Genomic DNA, 15764 nt, shown 5'->3' with positions numbered 1-15764 from the left:
AATACTGGCTGGTAGACTCTCATCCTGATCGAACCAGACCATCTTGTCCTGTACCATCTAACCCCAAACCCCCAGTTCTACTATCCATTTCTTTTTTGTTGTTTTAATTTTCTCCTTATTGCGCTTTTTGGAACAGCAGCTGGACCCTTTAATACACCCTTTTTAAACACTTAAACACGCCGGGTGCATTCAGCCATGAAGTTTGGCAAGTACCTCGAGGCCGAGCAGGTACCAGAATGGGTCAAAATGTACGTGGATTACAAGGGCCTTAAGCGGCAGGTCAAAGTCATCGCCATGGCTATAGAGAAAAGAGAGCGCGGCCCCACCGACGAGCGGCATTCGCTAATTAGGCGCGCCTCGGCGTACCTGGGCTACGACAGCTTTGTGCTGAGCAGCCCCGATGCAGTGCACCTGGACGATGGAAGTCCTGCCCCGAGAACAATCCCCCAGGCATCATCGTCAGCAATTGTCCCCGAGATAACCATAGCTGCGGAGCAATTGCCACGCAAGGATCTGAGAAGCAACACAGAGTGTTGTTCCCGCGCCGGATGCACAAAGTGCAGTCATTTTGACAGCATAATATCTGCATCCCCGCAGATTGCAATGAATATGTCAGCTGGCAACATGGGAAAGGTCGCGACTACATCAATGGCACTGGCACACGACGCCAACATTAAAATACCCATTTCGGCGCAGGATGCGTTCACGGAGGGTATCAGACAGCGGCGCACGCCAATTGCCAGCAGCGACTGCCTCTCAGATGGTAAGTATATTGTTTTGTGCCTCCACCTTTAAATTGGTCTTACGCTTGTTCTTTCCCAGGCAAATTTTGCGCACAGTTGCTAAAGTGCACATGCCCATTGCAGCATGCACAGCGATATGGCCAGCAAGGGGATGTGTGTGAATTCTGCCTTATTCAGTTCACTATTTTGTAATTCGGATTACCAAGCCACTATACGCGATAATTACGTGCGCTGGACCAAAGTAGTGCGAGCCATTTGCCATTACCCACTATTTGGGAGCCACTATTGCATCTTGCCATAGTGTACTGGGTTCAAAAAAGCCCAACACGCACACGCACACCCACACACATATATGCACAAAAACAAATGTATCCTGCTTGCAATGTCATTAATAACAGTGTAAGGGCGCGGCAAATGTGTGGCGGTCGCCTTTCCAGGCTGATGGATAGATGGAATGCGCCCACAGCACGTTGCGGATTCGAAGTAATTTAGTTTACAATTCCTGCTGCTGCTATTATTACTGATAGCGATAACTGCGCGCCAACACTGCTGTACACGTGTGACAGGCAGTGCTCACGACTTGTCTGATTATTTGAACATCAATCCCGCAACACTAATTGCGCGTTAATTTCAACATATTAATCGATGCGCCTCCCACCCCTTCACACTACAAAATTTATATATCGCAATATTTTCTCTACCGCTTGTAGATGCGTTCAAGAAGGAGCTTTCCACGCGGCTGCCGGAGGAGCAGGAATTCTTTGAGCAGCTGGAGCAGGAGCTGGAAAAGGTGAACACCTTCTATTTGCAGAAGCAAACGCTCTTCAGCACACGGCTGGACAGCGTCAGGCAGCAGCAGCAGATATACGACGAGATGCTCAGCGGCGAGCATGAGGCCGCCGCGCTGAACCTGAGGCCGAGCAGGGACATGTCGTTTGCTAGCCTTTCGGGAAAAATGGGCGTAAAGTCCAGCGACAAGACTCTGGGAAAGTCATACAGAAAGAACAGCAGCATGTCACTTGTTAGGGCCAACAGCAAGGCCAACAATAGCAGCAACGCTTTTGGCAAGTCTTTTAACAATTTGGACGCCAAATCTAACCCATCGCCGAAAACCTTTGAGCCGAGCGCACAGCTGCGCGCCGCGCGCAGCAAGATCAAGCACGCCATGCTCGAGGTGTACCGTGGCATGGATCTGCTGAAGAACTACCGCATTCTCTGTTACACAGCGTTCATCAAGGCACTCAAGAAGTACCAGAAGACGGCCAAATGGTGTGACGGCACCGAGTACTTTCTCAACCGTGTGGACGGGTGCTACATGTCCACGTCAAACCGCCTGAACAGCATGTCGGCGGAGCTCGAAACCATGTACGTGAGCAGGTACGCAGGCGGATCGCGCTCCGAGGGCATGAGCAAGCTGCGGGTCACGGTCACGGGCACTAGCCACAACAACCAGGGCACCATTTTCCGCTGCGGCCTGATGCTGGGCACGTCGGTCCCGCTGATCGTGCGCGCCATCTACGAAGCGACCTTGCTGGAGAACGAAGAACGGGTACCGTACCATAGGCAGTTGCTGCAGATATACGGAGCTGTGTATTTGGTGTTGGTCTTCCTGCTGCTGTTCTCGCTTAACATCATGGCGTGGGCTCGCGCTCACATCAACTACCGATTCATCTTTGAGGTCGACCCGCGCGACTTCCTCGACTCGTGGCAGTTCCTGGAGTTATCATCGGTCTTTATTCTCCTTGCAAGCATCGTGTTTTGGGTCAATTTTACGCTGCGCATTGAACACAATTCGTACATCTGCATCTACGCGCTGCTGGGCACGCTACTAGGGATGTTCTTCATGCCGGTAAAGATATTCTACTGGTCGTCCCGGTGGTGGCTGATGAAGTCGCTGTGGCGGATTCTGTTTTCGGGTTTGTACAGCGTCGAGTTCCGCGACTTCTTCCTCGGTGACGAGATGTGCAGCTTGACATACACGTTCTCGATGGTGCTGATGCTCGGGTGTGCGAGCGCGAATAACTGGACCAACCTCGACGAGACATGCAATACGACACAGTGGTGGTCTAACGCAGCGTTCCTGATGCTGCCCAATATGTTCCGTCTGTTGCAGTGCATCCGACGTTACGCGGACAGTGGCGATGCGTTTCCTCACTTGGCCAACGGCGCCAAGTACTCCTCGACCATCCTCACCATTTGGCTCGCGTCCGCGAACCGCATCCAGGGCGGCAATGTGTGGAAGCCAATCTGGGTGGCCAGTGCCATTGCCAACTCGTGCTTCACGTCTCTATGGGACTTGCTCATGGATTGGGGTCTGTTCGAATCGCGCAGCAAGCACCGTTTCTTGCGTTCCGAGCTCAAGTTTGACCGCCCCTGGGTGTACTACGTGGCCATTGTCGTCGATGTCATTTTGCGATTCATGTGGATCACGCAGATCTCCCCGACCTTTTTCTCCTTTGGCCACAGAGTGCACTCGTCGGCCATCTCGTATATTGCTGCGGTCTTTGAGGTGCTGCGTCGGTTCTCGTGGAATTTTTTCCGCGTTGAGAACGAGCACATCAGCAATTGCGGTCAGTTCCGCGCAACCACCGACATTCCGCTGCCGTTCAACTTTGACGAAGACATAGAGCAGAGTGCGGATCCCATTCACAACGAGTTTGAGCACGAATACGACGCTCTGGCAATAGGCTCGACTATGTCACCACAAACCGCTCTCTCACCGGGTGCTGGCAGCAGCAAATGGCCTAACTTATAATTTTAAATACATTAGAAATCAACAAGTATATGTAATTTTTTAAAAAAGATAATAAATACATTTTTGACAATTGAGTTGGGCGCATGCCTTGTTCGTTTTTCATTTGTCTGGCTGTACAAATGCACGAACCGCCTGGCCCCAGACAAGCTCGGCATTGCACTGCGAGCACGCTGCTGTCGTTGGCAGAAGCGGCACTGACGCTGATTTGCCGGTCATATGGTTGGCCAGGCAGAGCAAGTGCCAGGAGGCGGGGCACGAGCTGCACGCGCCCCAGGGCCTGGCCTCGTCAAGCGCCCCACGGCATACGCAGCAGCGCTCGTTTGGGGCCGGCGGCCCGAGATAAATGCTGCTTAGTGGGGTCTGCTCGAACACACGCGCAACCTCGTCATTTTCTATTATAATGTGTCCAGGCACACCGTGCTTCAGCGCCCTCGCCACAATGTCCGAGTGCAGCTGGGCGTCGGGGCAGGTTATAGTCAGCGGCCAAAATTTGAATGGCGGGACTGTCAGCATGACACACAGCGCGAGCAGCTTTGTCTCCAGCCGCTTTTGTGTGGGCCCGTAAAGCACGCTCTTCACAGCAAAGGGCACTGTGTCAAACGATGAATGCCGTGACATGTGTGGATTCTGCCATGCCCATTCAAACTGCAGGGCCGAAGCCTTGCTCGGAAATCCCCGCACAATTACCAGCATTTCCCTATTTTTGATCATTAAACGGGTTACGTATAACATGTTAGGTTAGCAGTGATGTCGGCAACAGCTCCGATTTGTTTATTTTGCTCTGGCCAAAAAAATACACATTGAACATACCAGGGTCGGCGGTTGCGCGTCGTAAATGCGCCAGCAGATATTTCGCCGTTATGCTGTCGCAGCCGACGCACTGGGTTTGGCGTCGATCCCACGTAAACGTAGTTTTTGGATCTCGGGTTGAGCGAGTGCAGCAGATAGCAACAGTAGAAGGCACACAGTGAGCTGCCTTGCACCGCTGCTGTCGCTGCCTCCGCCGCTTTGTCCATGCTGCGCTATCGATGGCAAATGTGGCTGTCGCTATTGTGACTAAATATTTGCTCTCAGTTTGCCAGAGCACAATGTCGATCGCGATCTGTCCTGGCAATGCGAGTGACTGAGGAAGACAAGGACCAAAAAAATATAAATGAAAAGCACAACACGAAATTGGCTTTTATTGCTGTAATTTTATTTTACAAACATGTTCTGTTTTGGCGAGAGCGGCCTTCCCCAAAATAATTAACTCATTTCTTGTTGGCTGCTTACGCCAATCACAGGCAAAGTTGCGTTATCGCGCCGCAATCAAGGGGTGACGGGGCAACATACTAATGATGGCTCGTGCTCTCCCTTGGAAATTCCGCGGATAACCAAATGGAGAGGGGTAGGGGCAGCCAGCGGATATGCGCAACAATATGCTTTTTTGCGCTTTGCAGCAGCATTCTTTATCGGAAAATTTTGGTTTACGAGCTTTTTAGGCGTGGAGAAATGCGGTCACGGCACGGTACAAGCGCATCGAAAAATATAAAATCCAGCACAAACGCTATGCTGCGTTTCCGGAAATGGAGAATTTTTTTATCAATACTCAACCTTTTCACTTTTTCCCCTTTATAATTATTGTTTCTTCCTCTTCTATTTTGTCGTTAGTGGCACTGAAAACATCTTTTTTCTATTTCTTAATTCACCTTTAGCCTCTTGATTCGCAATTAATTGGCTCCCACCATTGCCTTACGCACGGCCAGATATAAAATACTCAAAGGTATAAATACCCGCACATTATGGCTAGCTTACTTCGGGCTGCTCGCAGCCAGGCTATGCGCCAGCAGCGCTCCACGGCCTCGACCCTGCTTGGCCGCCACTCGGCAATGGCGTACCCGCTGTTCTCGGCCGCCTCACGCCTCACCCCAGTTTCTGTCGTGCGGTCAAAGTCGACTGTGGCCGGCGCGCCTCACCCCAGCGAGTCGTTCTTGTCGGGCAACGTGACTCCGTACATCGAGGAGATGTACGAGGCGTACATCAAGGATCCTGAGTCGGTGCACGTCAGCTGGCGCACATACTTCAAGAACGTCGACAATGGCCTCAAGCCCGGCCAGGCGTTCCAGACTGCCCCGGACTTTATTTCTGCCACGGCGATCAACCCCTCCAGCGATGCGGCGTCGAACCTCTCCGGCCTGCAGGGCAACCCTGAGGTCGTAGACCACCTCAAGGTGCAGCTCATGGCGCGCGCCTACCAGGTGCGTGGACACCACCTTGCCAAGCTGGACCCGCTGGGCATCCAGGTGCCCGACCACAGCACGGTGTCGGCCAACGAGCTCAAGCCAAGCTACTACGGATTCACCGAGAAGGACATGGACCGTAAGTTTACTCTAGGTCCCGGCGTGCTGCAGAACTTTTCCAAGGCTGGGCACAAGGATATGACGCTGCGCGACATCGTCAAGACGCTCGAGACCGTCTACTGCGGTCACATTGGCGTTGAGTATACGCACATCGCCGAGCGCGAGCAGTGTGACTGGATTCGCGAGCGCTTTGAGGTGCCCGAGCGGTTTAAGTACTCCAAGGAGCAGAAGCAGCGCGTGCTAGATCGCCTGATCTGGGGCAGCAGTTTTGAGAAGTTTGCGTCGACCAAGTGGCCCAGCCAGAAGCGCTTTGGCCTTGAGGGCTGCGAGGCGCTGATCCCCGGCATGAAGGAGCTCATTGACCATTCGGTTGATCTGGGTGTCGAGTCGATCATCATGGGCATGGCGCACCGTGGTCGCCTGAACGTGCTGAGCAATGTCGTGCGCAAGCCCAACGAGTCCATCTTCTGCGAGTTCTCGGGCGAGCTTGAGCCGACCAACGAGGGCTCGGGCGACGCCAAGTACCACATGGGGATGAACTTTGATCGCCCCACGCCCAACGGCAAGCGCGTGCACCTGTCGCTGCTGGCCAACCCATCCCACCTCGAGGCAACCGACCCGGTTGTCCTGGGAAAGACTCGCGCTCTGCAGCTGTACACCAACGACGTCAAGCGCGAGCGCACGATGCCGCTGCTGCTGCACGGTGACGCTGCGTTCTCGGCGCAGGGCATTGTGTACGAGACCCTCGGCTTCAGCGAGCTGCCCGGCTATGCCACTGGTGGCACAATCCACGTCATTGTCAACAACCAGGTTGGTTTCACTACTGATCCGCGCTTCGCTCGCTCGACGCAGCACCCATCAGACATTGCCAAGTCGATCAGCGCGCCGATCGTGCACGTCAACGCCGACGACGTCGAGTCAGTCGTATTTGCGTTCTCGTTCGCGGCCGAGTGGCGTCAGAAGTTCCACAAGGACATTGTCATTGACCTCGTCGGCTACCGCCGCCATGGTCACAACGAGGCCGACCAGCCCTCGTTCACACAGCCCCTGATGTACAAGAAGATCAAGCAGCAGCGGCCAGTCATCGACAAGTACGTTGAGCAGCTTGTCAACGAGGGCTCGTTCACTACGGCCGAGATCGAGGAAAACAAGAAGCGCGTGTGGAATATCCTTGACGAGTCATACAAGAAGAGCAAGAACTACAAGCCGTCCAGCACCGAGTGGCTGTCGTCGGCATGGCCTGGATTCAAGTCGCTGGCCGAGCTGGCCACTGAGGTGACACCCGCTTACCCGACTGGCGCCAGCGAGGAGATCATCAGCCACGTCGGCAAGTTCATCTCTTCGGTGCCGTCGGACTTTAACGCGCACCCGCTGCTGACCAAAATTTTCAAGGCGCGTGCCGAGGCGCTGGACAAGGGCACAAGCATTGACTGGGCGGCGGCTGAGGCGCTGGCATTCGGCACGCTGCTGCTCGAGGGCAAGCACGTGCGTCTTAGCGGACAGGACGTCGAGCGCGGCACGTTCTCGCACCGCCACGCTGTGCTGCACGACCAGACCAATGAGCGCCAGTACACGCAGCTGGCCAACCTGAGCCCCACGCAGGCGCCGTTCTCGATCAGTAACTCGTCGCTGTCCGAGTACGGTGTTCTGGGTTATGAGCTCGGCTATTCGCTGGCCAACCCCAACGCGCTGGTGATGTGGGAGGCACAGTTTGGTGACTTTGCCAACACGGCGCAGGTCATCATCGACCAGTTCATTGCGGCCGGCGAGAAGAAATGGCTGCAGCGCACGGGCCTGACCATGCTGCTGCCCCACGGCTTCGACGGCCAGGGCTCTGAGCACTCGTCGGCACGTCTGGAGCGCTACCTGCAGCTTTGCGACGAGCACCCGTACATCTTCCCGTCGCCCGAGAAGCTGTCGCGCCAGCACCAGGACTGCAACATGCAGGTGGTATACCCAACAACGCCAGCCAACTACTTCCACGCGCTGCGTCGCCAGATCTACCGCGACTACCGCAAGCCGCTGGTCGTCATGACGTCCAAGAAGCAGCTGCGCTTCCCGCTGTGCAAGTCCGAGCTCAGCGAGATGACCGGTCACACGTTCTTCCAGCGCTACATCCCCGAGAGCCACCCTACCGAGGGCGAGTTCACGCTGGTCGAGCCCGAGAAGATCCGCACGCACGTGCTGTGCACGGGCCAAGTGTACTACACTTTGCTGCAGGCGCGCGAGCTCAACAATGTGCGCGACGTGGCCATCTCGCGTATCGAGCAGCTGCACCCGTTCCCCTGGGATCTTGTGCGCGACCACATCGAGAGGTACCCCAACTGCGAGTTCGTATGGGCCCAGGAGGAGCCGCTCAACATGGGCTCGTGGGCGCACGTTGAGCCGCGCCTGCGCACCATCTTCAACAATACCACCTGCCATGCTGGCAAGGCCATTCGCTACGCCGGCCGTGACCCGTCAGGCCCCGTCGCCACCGGAAACCACAAGCAGCACGTGTTCGAGGAGTGGGCCTTCACCTCGCAGGCGCTCTTCGGCGAGGCGCGGAAGCCCTCCGACATTGTTATGGGTGTGCCCAAGTGGGAGTAAGCGAGCGAGCTAGCACAAAAGCACGCACAATTTCTCCATATACCGTAGAATTTTTACTATTTTTCTCATTTTGTCTTGATTTTTAACGCTGTGTACAGTACAGCCTGCAATTTCATTTATTGTTTTTTATTTACAAGCGTTGGCCCTTTCACTTGTTCCGAGGGAGAAAGATAGAAGAAAAAAGGAATTACATGTAGTAGTTCCAGCTGCTGTCTGGCGGTCCACCCGCATCGGGGTTTGGCTCGCCGCTGAAGAAGTTGTTTCCGCCGCTGCCTGGGCCTCGTCCGGGGCCTTGCATGCGGCCGAAGGGCCCAATGGGGTCGAAGCGTGCGCCGGGCGGCACAGCACCGGGTGGAAGCGTCTCGGGGCCACCGGGCAAAATAGGCCCTCTGTTGCCGCCCTGCTTGAACATGGGGTGGTCGGGGCCAACAACCATGCCCCCGCCGCTGTTTCCGCCACCGATACCCATGGGTCCGCCAAACACAGGACGCAGCGGATTCAAATCATCGCCGCCAACATTCACACGAGGCCGGTTATAGAAGCTCTGGTTCTCTTGATACTCGCCGCCACGCTCGCGATAGTCGCTGCAGTCCTCGCGGCGCTCCCGCTGCTGCTGCTCCCTTGGGACAAGGGCATTCTGGGGCATGATGCGTGCGCCAATAGCCGCCGCCACAATCGCCATGGCGTTCTCCGTGAGGCGTCCCTCTAGAGCACTAGCAAGTGCCTCGGCACTTGAGGCCTGCAGTGGGAACTGTGCATCGGGCAAAACCACCCGCTGCGTGTTTATGTCGATGGATGACGTGCTTTGCTTCGGCGACTCTACAAGCATGATTACGTTGGCGCCTACTGCAATCCACTTGACCTCTGTAGTCGCATTTGTGTCATTTGATGAGGTGAGCCTGGTGCTGAAGTGGGCTTGAGGCAGCCCTGGGGAGGCCCATGCATGGGAGTCGCTGCTGGTGCTGGTGGTCTGGAGGCCCATGTTGGCGAGTACTGCTTGACTCAGCGCCACCACTAGGTCTTCGGCGCTTTGCACTGGCGAGTCTCCGATGACTTCAAATAGTATTTTCGCGGTGTTGTTCATGTTTTATGTTTGAAAAATAGGTCAGAAACAATTATATGAATATAAATGTGTGGTTATACAAGCAAAAAAAGCAAAAAAAGCAAAAAAAGCAAAAAAGAAAGTGAAGAAAGCGAAGAAAAAGAGAAGAAACGTGCAAAGTACTTTTTTCTGGGTGAAACGTCATCAAAGCAACAGATTTTTTGATAAAATGAAAGCATAATTAAAATTCCCAATTTTTCTTTCTCAATAAATAAAATACTCCTCCAATTTAAAAACTCAGTCATTTTCATTTCTTTCAATTCGTGCTCTCAATTACACGCTTGCGACGGACCCATGGACCCATCTCGCGCATTTGGCTTGCCCGAGGGCTACTTTGCTCAGGTAACGCAGTGTGTGGCCACAAACATCTTTTAAAAGGCAGCATAAGAGCTACTTACAAATTCACGCGCGCACAGAGACTGACCAATAAAACACACTTTTTATTCTATAGCCGGGGTTTTCGGCAGACGAGTTTATCGAGCAGATTTCGCAGGGCGACCTTGAATTCGCAAAAAAGAGCGCGACCTTTGAGCCCAAGCCGTTCGTGCGGACGTTCGAGCGCGCGCTGCAAAAGCTGATAGACGCGCAGGATGAGCTGGGCGCAAACATCTCCAGCCTGGAGCGATCGACAAAGTCGTATTCCGAGGACCACCGCAAAAAGATGACGCGGCTGAAGCAGACCTTTGCCACGGTCGGCAGCAGCTTTGAGCGTCTCGAAACTCAGATCAGTGAGGTCAGCAGCAACACCATTCGCATCGGCGAGCAGCTCGATACTGTGGCCAAGGAGAAGGACCGCGCGGGGGCCATCAAGGAGCTGGTTGAGTTCTACGCTGAGCTCAATGAAGGTAACACCGCGCGCCTCGACGAGCTCCTTGATGGTGGCTCTGAGGGCATGATGAAGGTGGCACACACGCTGCGGCGGCTCAATACAATTGTCGTTGACAACCAGTACAGTGCGCCGACAGACACCGCGGCCAAGCGTCAGATCGAAAAGTACTCAGAGGACTTTGAAAAGACGATGCTGCGGAGCTTTGAGGCGGCGTACCGGGACAGCGACATCCACAACATGAGCATTGCGGCACGCACCCTCGATGCCTTCAACGGAGGTGTGTCGGTGGTCAAGGCGTACATTAACCAGCACCCTTTTTTCTTGTCCAGCATGATCAGCCAGTCGCAGGACAGCATTGCCGAGGCCAGCTACCAGTCGATGGAGGGCATTTCGGACATCACGCATTTGCCGCCGCCACCCGACCGCTGGCTGGCACAGCTGTTTGCGGACACGCGCGACATGATGTTCAAGGACTGGGCCGTCATCTCCAAGGTCTTCCCGCGGCCCATCGACGTCATGCAGCAGCTGCTCAAGCGCGTCTTCGAGCAGACCATCCAGAGCTACCTTGAAACTCTGCTGGGCCGCGCCGACCGCCAGTCCAAGCTGGCATTTCTGCGCGTGCTCTCGTCGTCCCATTTGGAGACTCGCAAGCTTGTTGAGGATTTGCAGCGCTTTGACGCTGAAACCGTCACTCCCGCAGTCATGGTCCTCGAGTCAACGCGCCGGTCCGGAAACATGCCGCAGGGACTGCTTGACATGCCGAACAATGCGCAGACGTCTTCGGCGCAATTCAGCCGCAGCCGTAGCAAGAAGACACCGGCCAAGCAGGGCGATAACAACGGCGCCATCGACGACGAGGACGACATGGACGACGAAGTTGCCGCGCGCGACAGGCTGGGCGAAGCCAGATCCGGTGTCAGCTCGGCCGTTGCCATTGCCGCCCTCATAGGCCGCAGCGAGGGCGACAATGCGGGCGTTGGTCTCTTGCACGGATTCCTTAACCGCTGCTGTGACGACCTGTTTGAGTCCTATATTGCCGGCGGCAACTACATGAGCGCTGAACAAGCGCATCTAAAGGAGGCATTCCGCCACGCGCTAGCACCCTTTTTGCGCGCGCGTGCCGAGCGACAGACCACCACTCGAGGCAATGCGCTGCTGGGCATGTTTTCAAACATTACTAAAGACAACAACGCCAGCCAGGCCAATAGTAGCGTTGCTAGCTCAGGCGCGGCGGGTTTGGGTGGAATTGGCGGAAGCAGCACCAATTTGGCCGGCGGACAGGCGGCGGGCGAGCCCGAGGGAACCGTCACCACGGCGGCCGCACGCACACTTTTGCAAGTGCACGCAGAAGCCATTGCTCGTGCAGTCGAGCTCGAGAATGATAACCTGTCGGCGGGATCTGTGGCTAAGCTGACTAGCCTGCTAACAACGACTCTCGGCGACGACTACATGTTCCCTGCGCTAGAGGACGTCATGGAGAGCCTGCAGGACCTCCGCCAGGAGCCCGATCTACGTATCTTCGGCGTTATCCGCACGGCCAATATCATTGTACGCCTGGTGCAGATACACTTCCAGCGCGCCCTCGTCCCATTCGTCGGGACCAGCAGCTATATTTACCGCGACATGGTGGCTGAGAAGAACCAGTTGATGTCGAGGGTCGAGATGAGCCTCAACCTGATCAGCAACAAGCTGGTCGGCGCGTGCACGCAGTGGATAACGGGCATCCTGAACAAGCAGCGTAAGAACGATTTCCGCCCCGCCGATGACGACTTTACTGCGTTCGAGATGGGCACACAGCCCTGTCGCCAGTGTACGGACTACCTATACCGCGTGCGCCAGGCGTGCCAACAGAACTTGGGTGTGGAAAACCGCGAACGCATTCTGACCGATGTAGGCATTGCCTTGCACCGCATGCTGATGGAGCATTTCCGCAAGTACGTCGTGAGCGTGGCTGGTGGCCTTGTCCTTGTCAAGGATATGTCAAAGTACCGGGAGGCGGTTGGCTCGTTTGGTATTCCGGCGCTGGTCGAGAAGTTTAGTATCCTTCAGGACATCAGCAATATCTTTGTTGTGCAGCCTGCTTCTCTCAAGTCTTTGCTCGACGAGGGCCCGCTGGCACGGCTTGACCGGGCGACTCTACAGGCGTTCGTCCAGATGCGCGAAGACAGCAAAACGTCTGGCCTTGTCCGGCAATTCATGTAGTTTTCTTTCGATCAATAAATAATTCATTTTTAATTTTTTTTGCATATGGCAATTAGATGCATAATATCGACATATGAATATTATAAAATGTATATTTGATATATGCACGCGACAGGGTCGCACCAAAAGATATTAAATGTTTGTAAATTCGCCTCCATAAATTACTAAAAAATTAACACCTATGCAGTTCATTCTTCGTCCACAAGTTGTATGGCCACCGCCCCGACATATGGCAGTGCGAAGCGCTCAAATACGGCGCCGTCAAAGTACGCCCGGCGCGCCATGTATACATGCGAGCTGACCACGGCCAGGATGATCAGCCAGTAAAGCAAATCGGAAATCAGGGCGCTGATAACCAGCGCAACTATCGACACAGCAGATAAAAGTGACGACTGCCAGGCGTGGAACCGCACATAGTCGTTCTTTTTCTCCAGTATCAGCAAAACCGCGCCTACAGTGTGATATAAGTGATGATTTTTGGATTACAATTAGAATGGATTCGCTAAATCAAATCAAAAATATAAACATGTGCACACAATTGCGAGACTGCGCCTCACACACTCCACAAAAAGAAGAAAAATTGCCGTCAACTCTATTGTGCATTTGTGCGAGAGTGGCAGCAAGCGATCAACCAAAGGATTGTTCGGAAGGGAAGAGAACCGCAAGAAAGCAGAAGGAAACTGCTTCCGACTAATATTGAAAAAGATGGCAACGCTTTTGTTTACCTGAGAATATGCCCAATACGTAGGCCAGCGATGCTTCAATATCGTAGCGCAGCGCAAGCGATGTTTCATAGCGGCTAATGCGCTGGCCGCCGTCCTGTGAGTTGAATGTCGAAGGTCCGGCTGTTGGCTCGCCGCCATACGAATATTCCGCGCTTTGTGGCGCTGGAGTGACCTGAATTACATGTGCCTCTTGTTGGAACCGACTGGATGAGTCCACCTGCGCGTTGTTGTAAGGGCGCGACGAAGAGCTATGTTTGCCCTTGTTGCTGTGGTCAAAGTTGTGTGCGGTTTCTGAATGGTCGGCAATTGGGCTGTAGTCAGACATTGTGGAGGAGAAAATGTGCGTATGTGTGCGTGCGTTTATGTCTTGCGTGTGAAATGAAAAGGGTGATTTTTGAGTATAGAAATTGTGTAATGTCGGAAAAATAAAAAATAAACAAGTGCGAAAATGGAGGTGAGGGTGAAAAAAGGGGTTGAAAGACAAAAATGATGCAAGCGGTTTTTGAAGTGATTTCCGCAATCCCGTCATCCGACCCTCATCTGCCAAGCCCTTTTTGATTTCTAACGAGAATTTTATTACGGGCGCGTGTAAACGCCGTTTCCAGCGGGCAGCCAGCCGATGGTCACAAACCACTCGTATATCTTGCTGGTCTTGTTGACGTCGATGCGGCAGAGACGCTGCGCATCGCGCTTTTTGAAAGTACCAGGCAAACGAGAACAGCCCTCACGCAGCAGCGTCTGCTTGATTGCCACGTACTGCTCGGGTAGGATTCGCAGAACAGAACAGCAATGCCGCTCGGCAGAGGCCAGCTTGTCGGCCAGCGGGCGATCGGCAATGTCAATGGGCTCGGCCTTGGCCCACTTCACTGTAGACTTTGCGCTGGGCGGAATTATTAGCGACACGTCGTCTGTGAGCTCCTGCCCTAGCCGCTGGTACGACGGCATATTGTCCTCGCCAAGCTCATGCGGCGGCTGAGGCGGTGGGGTTGGGGTTGGAGCTATGGACGAATGCAGGGACGCTGGGGTCCCAACTGCCGACTCTGCAACCGCTGACTCTGCAACCGCTGACTCTGCAACCGCTGACTCTGCAACCGCCGGCTCTGCAATGTCCCCGTCATCCTCAGCAAAATCGCTGTGGTCTGCGGCATGCTGTGTGGGCGTAGAGTGATCTGTATACAATGCAGGATCATTGATGCTGCCACTTTTGCTGTTGTTATTCTCATCGCTGTGGCTGCTGATGTGGCTGGTGGCGGTCTTTGGTGATAGTGGCAGCATCAGCTGCGGCGTCGGCAGCTTTGACGCATCGGAGTCATCGGTGGGCCCCAAATCCACAAATGACTCTGTCTTTGCCGCCAGGCGATGCTGGCTGCTCACTGGCGTGCTGGGCACCTGGTTATCAATGTCCGCCAGCTCGTTGAGATCACTGGTCACAGTAGTGACGGAATTCGCATCCTCGTTCTCGGATTGCGCCGCTGATATGGTCTGCTCTAGCTGCAGATTGTGGAAGCGAGCGGCCCGGTTGCGCTTGGACCCACCGCCCTGCTTTGCATTCGCGCGGCCGCCGCTATGTGTCTCGCGACCGCGGTTTGTGTTTCCACGACCGGTGCTGCCCTGCCGCACCCGGCTGCTATGCGACTTACTTAACGGCGCCGTGGTCACGGTGAGCATGCTCTCGCTGTCGATAAGAGCCTGAACGTACTGGTGTGGGTTGCGTGAATAGTCGTCAGAGAACGAGAGGCAGAATGCTCGGCTCAAGTTGGGCGTGTCCACCGCATGCAGCGCCCGGGTTTCTGGCAGGTGCTGGTCAAGAGAGATGCAGCGCACCTTTGCGCTTGCATCGTGTGTTTTGGGGCAGGAATCGGTGCTTGTGGATGGTGACAGCGGCGAGCGCATTGGGTGAGATTGCTTGCGCTTGTTGATACGTGCTACCGGTACATCGGCTGCTTCAAAGGTGCCGTTGCACGCATTTTTGCCGCTGCCCGTCTTTTTTGTAAAATCGCTTCTGCCCAGTATTGCCAGCTTGCTGGTGGCATTGGGAATGCGATCCCAGAAAGTCTGCTGGACAACTGAGGTTGGCATCATTGGATAGCTGCTGTGGTTAGTTAGTGTTTATATAAGGTGTGTGAGGAGTACTAGGGATGAGAGCAAACACGATAACGAGCTTTCAATTATAACAAGTAATGGGAGCCAGTTCAAAAGAGAAAAGCGATCGAAGAGGGAGAAGACCGCCACACTTTTTAAAACTGTAAAATATATTTTTGGTTGAGCAAAGAAGAAAAAGATGAAGAAAAAGATGAGCAGAAGGGCGCGGTCGTGCGGGTGTGTAAGTCCTTGAGCAGCGAAACTCGGATATCATGCTTGTTTTTCGGCAACTGTGCCCAATGAGATTTTTTTCGCAGTGTAGCAATTTTTGTATTCACTGAAAGGGCAGCATTTTCCAACCCTGTTTCAGTCTAACTATTTTAGGCAGCACAATGTTT

General features: G+C 54.2%; 6 protein-coding genes across 6 annotated transcripts; 2 read left to right on the top strand and 4 right to left on the bottom strand.

The window, feature by feature from the left end:
* Positions 1–3497: 3497 nt before the first annotated feature.
* On the bottom strand, positions 3498–4702 carry BX661DRAFT_178133 (uncharacterized protein). Its single transcript, XM_051534828.1, has 2 exons — positions 4309–4702; positions 3498–4195 (listed from the first exon to the last, which is right to left on the bottom strand). Exons 1-2 carry the CDS (start codon positions 4512–4514, stop codon positions 3598–3600), a joined length of 804 nt encoding a protein of 267 aa, XP_051393698.1. The 5' UTR covers positions 4515–4702; the 3' UTR covers positions 3498–3597.
* Positions 4703–4998: 296 nt separating this feature from the next.
* BX661DRAFT_178132 (oxoglutarate dehydrogenase, E1 component) lies at positions 4999–8564 on the top strand. Its single transcript, XM_051534827.1, has one exon. It carries the CDS (start codon positions 5280–5282, stop codon positions 8424–8426), a length of 3147 nt encoding a protein of 1048 aa, XP_051393697.1. The 5' UTR covers positions 4999–5279; the 3' UTR covers positions 8427–8564.
* Positions 8565–9606, bottom strand: BX661DRAFT_178130 (uncharacterized protein). The gene has a single exon (XM_051534826.1). It carries the CDS (start codon positions 9508–9510, stop codon positions 8614–8616), a length of 897 nt encoding a protein of 298 aa, XP_051393696.1. The 5' UTR covers positions 9511–9606; the 3' UTR covers positions 8565–8613.
* A 78-nt stretch (positions 9607–9684) lies between these two features.
* BX661DRAFT_151386 (exocyst complex component Sec10-like protein) lies at positions 9685–12609 on the top strand. The gene is made up of 3 exons (XM_051533234.1): positions 9685–9870; positions 9980–11082; positions 11278–12609. The coding sequence occupies exons 1-3, from the start codon at positions 9823–9825 to the stop codon at positions 12557–12559; spliced, it is 2433 nt and encodes an 810-aa protein (XP_051393695.1). The 5' UTR covers positions 9685–9822; the 3' UTR covers positions 12560–12609.
* A 24-nt stretch (positions 12610–12633) lies between these two features.
* On the bottom strand, positions 12634–13730 carry BX661DRAFT_178126 (uncharacterized protein). Its single transcript, XM_051534825.1, has 2 exons — positions 13285–13730; positions 12634–13010 (listed from the first exon to the last, which is right to left on the bottom strand). Exons 1-2 carry the CDS (start codon positions 13607–13609, stop codon positions 12748–12750), a joined length of 588 nt encoding a protein of 195 aa, XP_051393694.1. The 5' UTR covers positions 13610–13730; the 3' UTR covers positions 12634–12747.
* Positions 13731–15559, bottom strand: BX661DRAFT_178125 (uncharacterized protein). The gene has a single exon (XM_051534824.1). The coding sequence runs from the start codon at positions 15364–15366 to the stop codon at positions 13861–13863; it is 1506 nt and encodes a 501-aa protein (XP_051393693.1). The 5' UTR covers positions 15367–15559; the 3' UTR covers positions 13731–13860.
* Between the last annotated feature and the right edge of the window lie 205 nt (positions 15560–15764).

Source organism: Kickxella alabastrina, assembly GCF_025024165.1.
Source record: "Kickxella alabastrina strain RSA 675 chromosome Unknown BX661scaffold_4, whole genome shotgun sequence".
Classification (NCBI taxonomy): domain Eukaryota; kingdom Fungi; phylum Kickxellomycota; class Kickxellomycetes; order Kickxellales; family Kickxellaceae; genus Kickxella; species Kickxella alabastrina.
This window is presented reverse-complemented; position numbering and strand designations above follow the sequence as displayed.